This window comes from Hyperolius riggenbachi, chromosome 8 (assembly GCF_040937935.1).
Source record: "Hyperolius riggenbachi isolate aHypRig1 chromosome 8, aHypRig1.pri, whole genome shotgun sequence".
NCBI lineage: Eukaryota > Metazoa > Chordata > Amphibia > Anura > Hyperoliidae > Hyperolius > Hyperolius riggenbachi.
The window spans coordinates 32547427-32562322 of NC_090653.1; the positions used below are offsets into that span (position 1 = coordinate 32547427).

At 47.1% G+C, this 14896-nt stretch overlaps 1 protein-coding gene across 1 annotated transcript in view; it reads right to left on the reverse strand.

Moving 5' to 3' along the window:
• Positions 1–3844: 3844 nt before the first annotated feature.
• VPS52 (VPS52 subunit of GARP complex) overlaps positions 3845–14896 on the reverse strand; it is a 39614-nt gene continuing 28562 nt past the window's right edge. Inside the window, exons 18-20 of the mRNA XM_068250177.1 lie at positions 13528–13639; positions 6801–6919; positions 3845–4724 (exon numbers count right to left, since the gene is read on the reverse strand). Of these exons, the coding sequence (XP_068106278.1) occupies positions 4578–4724; positions 6801–6919; positions 13528–13639 (378 nt within the window). The 3' untranslated portion in view covers positions 3845–4577. The remainder of the gene's footprint in view (positions 4725–6800; positions 6920–13527; positions 13640–14896) is intronic.

A 14896-nucleotide genomic window follows, 5' to 3' on the forward strand; every position in this document is an offset into this window, starting at 1 on the left:
TAGGACGTTGGGCCCCTTAACGCACCTAGGCTGCAAAAAAGTGTCACACATGTGGTATCGCCGTACTCAGGACAAGTAGTATAATGTGTTTTGGGGTGTATTTTTACACATACCCATGCTGGGTGGGAGAAATCTCTCTGTAAATGGACAATTGTGTGTAAAAAAAAAAATCAAAAGATTGTCATTTACAGAGATATTTCTCCCACCCAGCATGGGTATGTGTAAAAATACACCACAAAACACATTATACTACTTCTCCTGAGTACGGCGGTACCACATGTGTGGCACTTTTTTTACACCCTAAGTGCGCTAAGGGGCCCAAAGTCCAATGAGTACCTTTAGGATTTCACAGGTCATTTTGCAACATTTGGTTTCAAGACTACTCCTCACGGTTTAGGGCCCCTAAAATGCCAGGGCAGTATAGGAACCCCACAAATGACCCCATTCTAGAAAGAAGACACCCCAAGGTATTCTGTTAGGTGTATGATGAGTTCATAGAAGATTTTATTTTTTGTCACAAGTTAGCGGAAAATGACACTTTGTGAAAAAAAAACAATTAAAATCAATTTCCGCTAACTTGTGACAAAAATAAAATCTTCTATGAACTCACCATACTCCTAACAGAATACCTTGGGGTGTCTTCTTTCTAAAATAGGGTCATTAGTGGGGTTCCTATACTGCCCTGGCATTTTAGGGGCCCTAAACCGCGAGGAGTAGTCTTGAAACAAAAATGACCTGTGAAAGCCTAAAGGTACTCATTGGACTTTGGGCCCCTTAGCGCAGTTAGGGTGCAAAAAAGTGCCACACATGTGGTATGGGGTGTTTTGGGGTGTATTTTTACACATACCCATGCTGGGTGGGAGAAATACCTCTGTAAATGACAATCTTTTGATTTTTTTACACACAATTGTCCATTTACAGAGATCTTTCTCCCACTCAGCATGGGTATGTGTAAAAATACACCCCGAAACACATTGTACTACTTCTACTGAGTAGGGCGATACCACATGTGTGACACTTTGGGCCCCTTAGCACAGTTAGGGTGCAAAAAAGTCCAATGAGTTTCTTTAGGATTTCACAGGTCATTTTGCGGCATTTGATTTCCAGACTACTCCTCATGGTTTAGGGCCCCTAAAATGCCAGGGCAGTATAGGAACCCCACAAATGACCCCATTTTAGAAAGAAGACACCCCAAGGTATTCCGTTAGGACTATGGTGAGTTCATAGAAGATTTTATTTTTTGTCACGTGATGTCGACCATCTGATCGGAGAGGGATCTGTTTCCCGCCCACACACTGCATAGTGATTTCTAATAGATTTCAGCAAGAAATCTATTGATAATCTAGCAAGTGCTGACGCCTGCTGAGCACCCCGCCCCGTGCAATATGGCCCCGCCTCCAGGGATGATGGTGTGTGGAAGCAGCCCACCTATCCGCTGCACTCCTCCTCTTGCATCTCCTCCGAATTGCCAGACAGGGTTGTGGGGTACAGGTGCCACTGAAGGAGGCCCACGGTGGATATTTGAGCTGTACACACACTTGGCATGGGCCCAGAAGGTGGGGGGGGGGGGATGGGTTGAGACTGGCCGCTGTCCATCGATTGTGGGAATATCAAACGCCGTCACCTCTGCGCACCCTTTTGAGTGAGGTCGGTGGTTTTATTCTTCATACAGGTATCATTCGGCCACGTTGGGGCATCTGTCTCTGCCAGATTCTATTATCAAATCGGCCTGGTAACTATGCTGCAAATCAAGTGTATCAAATGTCTAATCAATCAAGGAAAAAAAAAAAGGCATACTGTGTGGCTTGCGTTAGTCTGCTGCTCTGTATGGTTATTGCTTTACGGAGTCACAGTCACATCAGTTGTTCGCTGTCATGTTAACGATTTGTCTCTTTTTGACAATGAATAATAAGAAAAGATTTTGACCAGTGTGAGTTTTTTTTTTTTTTTTAATTCCGTGAGAATGTTTTGATTGAACTGGTTGTTAAAAGAAACATCAGCCAAAATAAGCTTCCCCCTAATCTACTTACCTGGGGCTTCCTCCAGCCCCTGGAAGCCGATATGTCCTACACCGCAACTCTGCTCTTAACCGCTGGCTCCCGGTCCCCTCTGCTGCAGAGGTCGTCCTCCACTGCGCCAGCGCGAGCACCGTTGTCAATCAAGACCACGTTGTCCGGAGTGTACTGCGCAGAAGCTAAGCTGCAGCGCCGGACGTATCGGCTGCCAGGGGCTGGAGGAAGCCCCGGGTAAGTGGATCGGGGGGAAGCTTATTTTGGCTGAGGTTTCCTTTAACAGAGAATATTAACAGCAGAAATTGATCAATAAGATCTTTACAGAGGAAATTCCCCCGTCACGGAGAAAACGTTAATCCCATCCGATCAGCTCCATAAACTGCAAGGATGCGGCATCAGTCATTTTGGTCGCATTCACAGCGCAACGTTGTGGAGCTGCATTATAAAGTCTTAGAATGCAGCTTACCACACTGCGATGCTAATCCTGACTGAAACGGCGTAACGCTCAGGAGGTTAAACGCAATGTCGCACTGTGAACGGGACGTTCACAGTGCGACATTGCGTTTAACCTCCTGAGCGTTACGCCGTTTAGGAGGTATTGTTACCTTTTGCCCGATTCTAAAAGTATTGTCCCAAAAGACTGTAACCCTTTAGCTAGTACTAGGCTAGCTAGTAAAGGTGTTGGGCACCCCCCTATCCCTGCCACTCCCCCGTTTATACATTACCCAGTCTGGATCCAGCGATCAGCGCAGCCTCAACGCACAGCTCTGGTCTTCACTATGAGGAGGATCGCACATGACGTTGTGTGCAAACCCAATCGTCCCCAGGGAGGCTGCGCGATCGCTGGATCCAGGGGGAGTAATGTATAAACGGGGGGATCGCAGGGGAGCGGCGGGTGCCCGACACTTGTACTAGATAGCCTAGTGCTAAATATAGGGTTTACAGTCATTTGGGACAATAATTTTACTATGGGGGACTCCTGGGGCCACAGAGCGGTAAGCCCGACACAGTGTCGGCATACCGCTAAGGAGGTTAAATGTTGTGTTATGGTAACTTGCTGCTTGCAGTGCGTAACCTCTAAGCGCAGACGTGTTGTGATTTTAATGTTGCATTAAAACGCAACGTCCCCCTGTGAATATGCCCTAAATCTTGCTAATACAGGTGAAACTCGAAAACATTAGAATATCATGCACAAGTCACCTTTTAAGTTGAATTACTGAAATAAATTTATTTCAATAATTCAACTTAAAAGGTGACACTAATATATGAAATAGACTCTACGTGCGAAGGAACATATTTTTAAGCCTGTATTTGTTAGAATAGTGATGATTATGGGAGGGAGAGGGGGAGGGAGATGTCAGCACCTCACAGCACTGAGGTCCTGACATCACACTGTGGGAGCCTTGTTGCATTGTGGGAAATAACAGCTGTTTCCAACTGCCAAAAATACAAGCAGAATCTCCTTCCAGTGACATCACCTGCCAGCAGTAAAAATGTCACCATGTGATAAATGTCAGAATGTAAATCAGGGAGAGGAAAGATTTTACAATGGGCAAACACTGACATTCATTTATACATAATTATTGTAAATGGTTATATGAGGGACTACCTAAATTATCTGTTCAAAGTATATTTTCTCACTTGACCTATCTCCTAGTTGTGGCAAAATTGTAACATTAGTGGCCAACTTCAGGATGATGTCACACAAGTTACTGCTGCTGTTGCTTTTATCTAATGTGATGACAAACATGACAAACTAGAGCAGCAGCAAGTCTGTGGTGAAATTTTGCATGTTTTTTGAGTCGGTGATTATTAATAAGTCAGGTCCGATGTCTCCATAAAGCGACTTTATTACAACTGAAGGACAGAACACAAGACACACAGCACAGATGAGATCCCCATTACAGCATGTTAGTGTAGACTTTACACACATCAGCAGTAGTCCAGCAGCCCCTCTGTAATGTTGTGGTCCCAGCCCCCTCATTACAAAAGGCTGCCATGCTGGAGAGTAGTCTCTTAGAGTTTGAAGTTTTTGACGCTGTGAACTGGTAAGAAGTTCTTTGGCCCAGCTCACAGCAAAAGCCCAATATTTTAATATATAAGAAATATCTGTACTGTACAAGTAACATGAATACAACAGACTCGGGTTCTCTGGGAGGTGCTGAGGCCACTTGTGCAGAGTGACAGATGCCAGGCCACACCTCTAAGAATCCAGTTAGCTTCTGTGTGACTTTGCAGGGTTAATGCTTTGCGGTGGAATAGATGCAATGATGTCATTTCCTGATCATTTCCCGGCAGTACCAGTATTTCACTGCTACTATAGTGGTGGCCACTAATGATCCAATGTTTTCATCCAATTTTACCATTTCTGTGTAGTAGAAGAGCAAACTGAGTGAATATATTGAATGGATAATTTAGGCAGTTCCCTTATATTACATAGAAATAGTAAGATTGGATCATTAGTGGCCACCCTAATGCAATAAAAGGGAGCATTAGATCCACCCCCATTGACGCTACCTAGAGTGTGATCATGTGTCCATTAGTGATGACATCATCGCCTGCTCCTCAGAAGTTGGGTTTGTGCTTCTTCAGCTCCACCATCAGGTGATGCAGGTTGATCAGCTCGGAACAGACGGGGAGGTTGCGGAGAGGAGGCTGGGAGAGGATCTTGTGGAATCGGTGGTAGTACTGGATCAGCTGTGTCAGCGCCCCCTGCAGGAACACAATGCATAGGATTACATAATGAACCATGGCACAAATGTGAACTGCTACTTGTCTTGTATCCACTTTAAAGGGTACCCGAAGTGACGTGACATGATGAGATAGACGTGTATGTACAGTGCCTAGCACACAAATAACTATGCTGTGTTCCTTTTTTTCTTTCTCTGTCTGAAAGAGTTAAATATCAGGTATGTAAGTGGCTGACTCAGTCCCAACTCAGACAGGAAGTGACTACAAAAGCCATTTTCTGCTAGGAAAGTGTTTTATATTTGGAATTTCTTATCAGTGAGGGTCACATTGTACTCACTTGATGTCAGAGTCAGGAATGAGTCAGTCACTTACATACCTGATATTTAACTATTTCAGGCAGAGAAAGAAAAAAAGGAACACAGCATAGTTATTTGTGTGCTAGGCACTGTACATACACGTCTATCTCATCATGTCACTTCGGGTGTCCTTTAACTTCTTTACACGGAACATCTGCCATTATAGGAGTACAATCAGTAACCTATCGTATAGCTGCCATGAGCAGAGAGCGCCATGGACAAGCTACTGTAACACAAATTGCTGAAAAATCCAATGCTGGCCACTAGCTAGAGCTGTCAATACGGATAATGGGGTAGATAAGATGGCTAATATGGAGCACAGGGGAGCATTTGAGGCAATGGGGAGGAGGGGGGAATAGCGTTCCGACTTACAAATTCAGCTTAAAGTGGAACTGTCGTGAAAATCTTAAAATTTAAAACCCATACAAATAAGAAGTACATTTCTTCCAGAGTAAAATGAGCCATAAATTACTTTCCTCCTACATTGCTGTCACTTACAGTAGGTAGTAGAAATTTGACAGAAGTGACAGGTTTTGGGCTAGCCTAGTCCATCTCTCCATAGGGGATTCTCAGAATGGCCTTTATTCTTTATAAAGACACTTCCTGAAAAATATTAATACAAAGATGCTGGCTAGCCTCCCTGCTCGCTGCACACTTTTTTTGGCAGTTGGGCTGAGCAATTACCATTCACTAAGTGCTTTTATAAATAAAACCCTGAGACCCCCATGAGAAGATGGGCTAGTCCAAAATCTGTTGGAAATGTCAGATTTCTACTTCTTATTATAAGTGACAGCAACATAGGAGAAAAGTAATTTATAGCACATTTTATTCTGGAAGAAACGTACTTATTTGTATATGTTTACATTTATTTTACATTTTAAGATTTTCACGACAGAGGTCCTTTAAGATCTTACATTTCCGGTCTATCTAATGGTGGGTACACATGGTGCGTTCCTGCACTCGATTCCCGCCGATTCCCGGCCGCTCGATTATTTTCGACATGTCCGATTCGCGTTTTGATGGATTGTTAGGTCGATTTGGTATACTGTACATGTGAATCGACCTAACAATAATCGAAAGGAGTTCGAAAATGCTCAGAAATAATCGAGTGGCCGGGAATCGAGCGGGGCATCGAGTGCGGGAACGCACCGTGTGTATCCAGCATAAGGCTACCTGTATATGGCATTAAAGAGATACTGAAGCAAAAAAAAATTATGATATTATGATTTGTATGTGTAGTACAGCTTAGAAATAAAACATTAAGATCAGATACATCAGTCTAATTGGTTCCAGTACAGGAAGATTTAAGAAACTCCAGTTGTTATCTCTATGCAAAAAAGCCATTAAGCTCTACGACTTTGAAAGTGGTGGAGAGGGCTGTTATCTGACTTTTATTATCTCAACTGTTTTCTTTTTCTCTGCCAGAGGAGAGGTCATTAGTTCACAGACTGCTCTGAAAGACTCATTTTGAATGCTGAGTGTTGTGTAATCTGCACATATTATAGAATGATGCAATGTTAGAAAAAACACTATATACCTGAAAATAAAAGTATGAGAATATTTTCTTTGCTGCTAATCTTCTAGTAATTATTCATAGTACACAACCAATTCACTATATCATATTTTTTTTTCCGCTTCAGTGTCTCTTTAAGTAGGTCCACTAAAAAAGGCAACCCATCCCTCCAATGCATCAGCATCTTACATTCTTACATTCTCCTATATTAGTATTTAATTCTCTTACCTGTATGATGCTGGTTCCGTTTTTGAAGTTTGTGAATGACCTCATGACATCTTGGCTGAGATTCTCTACAGCCTGTTTCCAAGTCGCGGAGAATCCTCGCACCAGCTGAGCCACTCGTGCTGCATAGAAAGGAGAGGTGAGCGCAAAATATACACAGGACACGCGTAACACTGCTGCACAGAGAGGAGTGCTAAATATACATAGGACACGCGTAACACTGCTGTACAGAGAGGAGAGGGGAGCACTAAATATACATAGGAACTGCTGTACAGAGAGAAGCGCTAAATATACATAGGACACGCGTGGCACTGCTGTACAGAGAGGAGAGCGCTAAATATACATAGGACACGCGTGGCACTGCTGTACAGAGAGGAGAGCGCTAAATATACATAGGACACGCGTGGCACTGCTGTACAGAGAGGAGAGCGCTAAATATACATAGGACACGCGTGGCACTGCTGTACAGAGAGGAGAGCGCTAAATATACATAGGACACCCATGGCACTGCTGTACAGAGAGGAGAGCGCTAAATATACATAGGACACCCATGGCACTGCTGTACAGAGAGGAGAGCGCTAAATATACATAGGACACGCATGGCACTGCTGTACAGAGAGGAGAGCGCTAAATATACATAGGACACGCATGGCACTGCTGTACAGAGAGGAGAGCGCTAAATATACATAGGACACGCATGGCACTGCTGTACAGAGAGGAGAGCGCTAAATATACATAGGACATGCGTGGCACTGCTGTACAGAGAGGAGAGCGCTAAATATACATAGGACATGCGTGGCACTGCTGTACAGAGGGGATTGCTAAACATACTTAGGACACACGTGGCACTGCTGTACAGAGGGGAGCACTAAATATACATAGGACACGCGTGGCACTGCTGTACAGAGAGGAGAGCGCTAAATATACATAGGACACGCGTGGCACTGCTGTACAGAGAGGAGAGCGCTAAATATACATAGGACATGCGTGGCACTGCTGTACAGAGAGGAGAGCGCTAAATATACATAGGGCACGCGTGGCAATGCTGAACAGAGGGGAGCACTAAATATACATAGGACACGCGTGGCACTGCTGTACAGAGAGGAGAGCGCTAAATATACATAGGACACCCATGGCACTGCTGTACAGAGAGGAGAGCGCTAAATATACATAGGACACCCATGGCACTGCTGTACAGAGAGGAGAGCGCTAAATATACATAGGACACGCATGGCACTGCTGTACAGAGAGGAGAGCGCTAAATATACATAGGACACGCATGGCACTGCTGTACAGAGAGGAGAGCGCTAAATATACATAGGACACGCATGGCACTGCTGTACAGAGAGGAGAGCGCTAAATATACATAGGACATGCGTGGCACTGCTGTACAGAGAGGAGAGCGCTAAATATACATAGGACATGCGTGGCACTGCTGTACAGAGAGGAGAGCGCTAAATATACATAGGACACGCGTGGCACTGCTGTACAGAGAGGAGAGCGCTAAATATACATAGGACACGCATGGCACTGCTGTACAGAGAGGAGAGCGCTAAATATACATAGGACATGCGTGGCACTGCTGTACAGAGAGGAGAGCGCTAAATATACATAGGACACGCGTGGCACTGCTGTACAGAGAGGAGAGCGCTAAATATACATAGGACACGCGTGGCACTGCTGTACAGAGAGGAGAGCGCTAAATATACATAGGACACCCATGGCACTGCTGTACAGAGAGGAGAGCGCTAAATATACATAGGACATGCGTGGCACTGCTGTACAGAGAGGAGAGCGCTAAATATACATAGGACATGCGTGGCACTGCTGTACAGAGAGGAGAGCGCTAAATATACATAGGACACGCGTGGCACTGCTGTACAGAGAGGAGAGCGCTAAATATACATAGGACACGCATGGCACTGCTGTACAGAGAGGAGAGCGCTAAATATACATAGGACACACGTCGCGTGGCACTGCTGTACAGAGAGGAGAGCGCTAAATATACATAGGACACGCATGGCACTGCTGTACAGAGAGGAGAGCGCTAAATATACATAGGACACGCATAGCACTGCTGTACAGAGAGGAGAGCGCTAAATATACATAGGACACGCGTGGCACTGCTGTACAGAGAGGAGAGCGCTAAATATACATAGGACATGCGTGGCACTGCTGTACAGAGAGGAGAGCGCTAAATATACATAGGACACGCGTGGCAATGCTGAACAGAGAGGAGAGCGCTAAATATACATAGGACACGCGTGGCACTGCTGTACAGAGAGGAGAGCGCTAAATATACATAGGACATGCGTGGCACTGCTGTACAGAGAGGAGAGCGCTAAATATACATAGGACACGCGTGGCACTGCTGTACAGAGAGGAGAGCGCTAAATATACATAGGACACCCATAGCACTGCTGTACAGAGAGGAGAGCGCTAAATATACATAGGACACGCGTGGCACTGCTGTACAGAGAGGAGAGCGCTAAATATACATAGGACACGCATGGCACTGCTGTACAGAGGGGATTGCTAAACATACTTAGGGCACACGTGGCACTGCTGTACAGAGGGGAGCGAGCGCTAAATATACATAGGACATGCGTGGCACTGCTGTACAAAGGGGAGCGCTAAATATACATAGGACACGCATGGCACTGCTGTACAGAGAGGAGAGCGCTAAATATACATAGGACACGCATAGCACTGCTGTACAGAGAGGAGAGCGCTAAATATACATAGGACACGCGTGGCACTGCTGTACAGAGAGGAGAGCGCTAAATATACATAGGACATGCGTGGCACTGCTGTACAGAGAGGAGAGCGCTAAATATACATAGGACACGCGTGGCAATGCTGAACAGAGAGGAGAGCGCTAAATATACATAGGACACGCGTGGCACTGCTGTACAGAGAGGAGAGCGCTAAATATACATAGGACATGCGTGGCACTGCTGTACAGAGAGGAGAGCGCTAAATATACATAGGACACGCGTGGCAATGCTGAACAGAGAGGAGAGCGCTAAATATACATAGGACACGCGTGGCACTGCTGTACAGAGAGGAGAGCGCTAAATATACATAGGACATGCGTGGCACTGCTGTACAGAGAGGAGAGCGCTAAATATACATAGGACACGCGTGGCACTGCTGTACAGAGAGGAGAGCGCTAAATATACATAGGACACGCGTGGCACTGCTGTACAGAGAGGAGAGCGCTAAATATACATAGGACATGCATGGCACTGCTGTACAGAGGGGATTGCTAAACATACTTAGGGCACACGTGGCACTGCTGTACAGAGGGGAGCGAGCGCTAAATATACATAGGACATGCGTGGCACTGCTGTACAAAGGGGAGCGCTAAATATACATAGGACACGCATGGCACTGCTGCACAGAGAGGAGAGCGCTAAATATACATAGGACACACGTAGCACTGCTGCACAGAGAGGAGCGCTAAATATATGTGGCACTGCTGTACAGATAGGAGTGCTAAATATACATAGGACACACGTCGCGTGGCACTGCTGCACAGAGAGGAGAGGGGAGCGCTAAATATACATAGGACACACGTCGCGTGGCACTGCTACACAGAGGGGAACACTAAATATACATAGGACACACGTCGCGTGGCACTGCTGCACAGAGAGGAGAGGGGAGCGCTAAATATACATAGGACGCGTGTGCCACTGCTGCACAGAGGGGAACACTAAATATACATAGGAAACGCGTGGTACTGCTGTACAGAGAGGAGCGCTAAACATACATAAGACACGCGTGGTACTACTGCTCAAAGGAGAGTGGAGCGCTAAATATACATAGGACACGTGTGGCACTGCTGCACAGAGAGGAGCGCTTAATATAGATAGGACACACGTGGCACTGCTGCAGAGAGGGGAGGGGCCTGCTAAATATATGTCACATGTAGCACTGCTGCACAGAGAGGGGAGGGGCCTGCTAAATATGCATAGGACACAAGTGGTACTGCTGCACAGAGAGGGGAGGAGCCCGCTAAATATACATATGTCACATGTGGCACTGCTGCAGAAAGGGGGAGGGGGCCTGCTAAATATACATATGTCACAAGTGGCACTGCTGGAGCCACACATGTATGCATATATTACAGTCACATGAGTCACGCTCATGCATGTATATATGATGGACACGTGGGTGCAGTGGGGAGAGGGAAGAGGTCTGCACACTGCTGGAGTAACTCTCATGTATGTATATATGATGGACACGTCAGTGCAGTACGGGGAGGGAAGAGGTCTGCACACTGCTGGAGTAACTCTCATGTATGTATATATGATGGACACGTCAGTGCAGTACGGGGAGGGAAGAGGTCTGCACACTGCTGCAGTAACGCTCATGTATGTATATGTGATGGACACGTGGGTGCAGTAGGGAGAAGGAAGAGGTCTGCACACTGATGCAGTAACACTCATGTATGTATATATGATGGACACGTGGGTGCAGTGGGGAGAGGGAAGAGGTCTGCACACTGCTGCAGTAACTCTCATGCATGTATGTATGATGGACACGTGGGTGCAGTAGGGAGAAGGAAGAGGTCTGCACACTGATGCAGTAACACTCATGTATGTATATATGATGGACACGTCAGTGCAGTAGGGAGAGGGAAGAGGTCTGCACACTGCTGCAGTAACGCTCATGTATGTATATATGATGGACACGTGGGTGCAGTAGGGAGAGGGAAGAGGGCTGCACACTGCTGCAGTAACGCTCATGTATGTATATATGATGGACACGTGGGTGCATTAGGGAGAGGGAAGAGGTCTGCACACTGCTGCAGTAACGCTGATGCATGTATATATGATGGACACGTGGGTGCAGTAGGGAGAGGGAAGAGGTCTGCACACTGCTGCAGTAACGCTCATGTATGTATATATGATGGACACGTGGGTGCAGTAGGGAGAGGGAAGAGGGCTGCACACTGCTGCAGTAACGCTCATGTATGTATATATGATGGACACGTGGGTGCAGTAGGGAGAGGGAAGAAGTCTGCACACTGCTGCAGTAACGCTCATGTATGTATATATGATGGACACGTGGGTGCATTAGGGAGAGGGAAGAGGTCTGCACACTGCTGCAGTAACGCTGATGCATGTATATATGATGGACACGTGGGTGCAGTGGGGAGAGGGAAGAGGTCTGCACACTGCTGCAGTAACTCATGTATGTATATATGATGGACACGTCAGTGCAGTAGGGAGAGGGAAGAGGTCTGCACACTGCTGCAGTAACTCTCATGTATGTATATATGATGGACACGTCAGTGCAGTAGGGAGAGGGAAGAGGTCTGCACACTGCTGCAGTAACTCTCATGTATGTATATATGATGGACACGTGGGTGCAGTGGAGAGAGGGAAGAGGGCTGCACACTGCTGTAGTAACACTCATGTATGTATATATGATGGACACACGGGTGCAGTGGGGAGAGGGAAGAGGTCTGCACACTGCTGCAGTAACTCTCATGTATGTATATATGATAGACACGTGGGTGCAGTGGAGAGAGGGAAGAGGTCTGCACACTGCTGCAGTAACACTCATGTATGTATATATGATGGACACGTGGGTGCAGTGGGGGAGAGGGAAGAGGACACTGCTGCAGTAACGCTCATGTATGTATATATGATGGACACGTGGGTGCAGTGGGGGAGGGAAGAGGGCTGCACACTGCTGCAGTAACACTCATGTATGTATATATGATGGACACGTGGGTGCAGTAAGGAGAGGGAAGAGGTCTGCACACTGATGCAGTAACACTCATGTATGTATATATGATGGACACGTGGGTGCAGTAGGGAGAGGGAAGAGGGCTGCACACTGCTGCAGTAACGCTCATGTATGTATATATGATGGACACGTGGGTGCAGTAGGGAGAGGGAAGAAGTCTGCACACTGCTGCAGTAACGCTCATGTATGTATATATGATGGACACGTGGGTGCATTAGGGAGAGGGAAGAGGTCTGCACACTGCTGCAGTAACGCTGATGCATGTATATATGATGGACACGTGGGTGCAGTGGGGAGAGGGAAGAGGTCTGCACACTGCTGCAGTAACTCATGTATGTATATATGATGGACACGTCAGTGCAGTAGGGAGAGGGAAGAGGTCTGCACACTGCTGCAGTAACTCTCATGTATGTATATATGATGGACACGTGGGTGCAGTGGAGAGAGGGAAGAGGGCTGCACACTGCTGTAGTAACACTCATGTATGTATATATGATGGACACACGGGTGCAGTGGGGAGAGGGAAGAGGTCTGCACACTGCTGCAGTAACTCTCATGTATGTATATATGATGGACACGTGGGTGCAGTGGAGAGAGGGAAGAGGTCTGCACACTGCTGCAGTAACACTCATGTATGTATATATGATGGACACGTGGGTGCAGTGGGGGAGAGGGAAGAGGACACTGCTGCAGTAACGCTCATGTATGTATATATGATGGACACGTGGGTGCAGTGGGGGAGGGAAGAGGGCTGCACACTGCTGCAGTAACACTCATGTATGTATATATGATGGACACGTGGGTGCAGTGGAGAGAGGGAAGAGGGCTGCACACTGCTGCAGTAACGCTCATGTATGTATATATGATGGACACGTGGGTGCAGTGGGGGAGGGAAGAGGGCTGCACACTGCTGCAGTAACGCTCATGTATGTATATATGACAGAGCTGTGCCAGTGTCAGTGCTGCTCACCTTCCTCGCTCTTCAGGCGATCCTGCTGCCCCTTCTCAATGAGAGATTCCGATTCCTTCACAAAGGAGATCATCCCACCAAAGGACGGAGCCAGGATCTCTTCTATAAACTCCTAGATGAGGATCAGAGAAGGCAGAGAGTGATGCTGGGGCTATGGACGGGATAACCAGGCTACAGCCATACAAGAGACATTCATCACTCCAGATAGAGAGATTTAAAGTGAACCTGAACTCAGAACTTCCTCTCTGCTCTAAAAACTAAGCAACAGCGTAATAAATCATGGAAGCAGACTTAAAGAGGAACTGTAACTAAAAAAATCCCGTGGGGGGTTCTCACCTCGGGTGGGGGAAGCCTCCGGATCCTAGTGAGGCTTCCCCCGTCCTCCTGTGACCCACGGCGGCGGAGAAAATCCCCTCTGGAACAGCGAGGATGTAAATATTTATCTCCCGGGCTCCAGCGCAGGCGCAGTATCGGCTCTCCGCACGGAGATAGGCGGAAATAGCCGATCTCCGTCGGGCCGCTATACTGCGCTGGCGCAAGTCTCCTGCGCAGTAGAGCAGACCCGACTGAGATTGGCTATTTCCGCCTATCTCCGTCAGAAGAGCCGCAACAGCGCCCCCGCTGGAGACAGGAAAGGTAAATATTGAGCAGGCTGTCGGGTCCATCGGGCCGCTGTTCAGAGGGCTGCAGCGAGACCCCCGTGGGACAGAGGAGGACGGGGGAAGCCTCATTAGGATCCGGAGACTTCCCCCTCCCGAGGTGAGTACCCCCCAGGGGCCGTTTTTATTGTTACAGTGTCTATTTAAGGGTGGAGTATATTATTGTGTCCACCTCTCGCATCACCTGATCACTTGCAAGGCTCCAGGACTTGTCCAGAGCAGCCCCTACTTTATGGAACTCCCTTTCTCACCTATCAGGCTCACCCCCACCTTCAAGTCATTCAAGCAGGCCTTAAAGGATACCTTAGCGCAAAATTAAATTAAAAACGGGGGCATGTTTAGTGGGCTCTCCTCATGCCCACTGCTCCCCCGTCCTACTCTGTCCCCCATTAGTACTGCCTACTGACCCCCCCGAACTTACTTCCTGGTCCAGGTGGTCGCGGCTGACTGCGCAGGTGCTGCCCGGCCCTGCGCTGCTGATCTATTTAGCTGCAGTAGTGTCTGAATAACACCAGAAACGTGCATGCAGCTAATCTTATCAGATGTGACAATAATGTCAGAAACACCTGATCTGCTGCATGCTTGTTCATGGTCTATGGCTAGAAGTATAAGAGGCAGAGGATCTGCAGTATAGTCAGGAAACTGGTATTGCTGAAAAGGAAATAAATATGGCCGCCTCCATATCCCTCCCACTTCAGTAATAATTATTA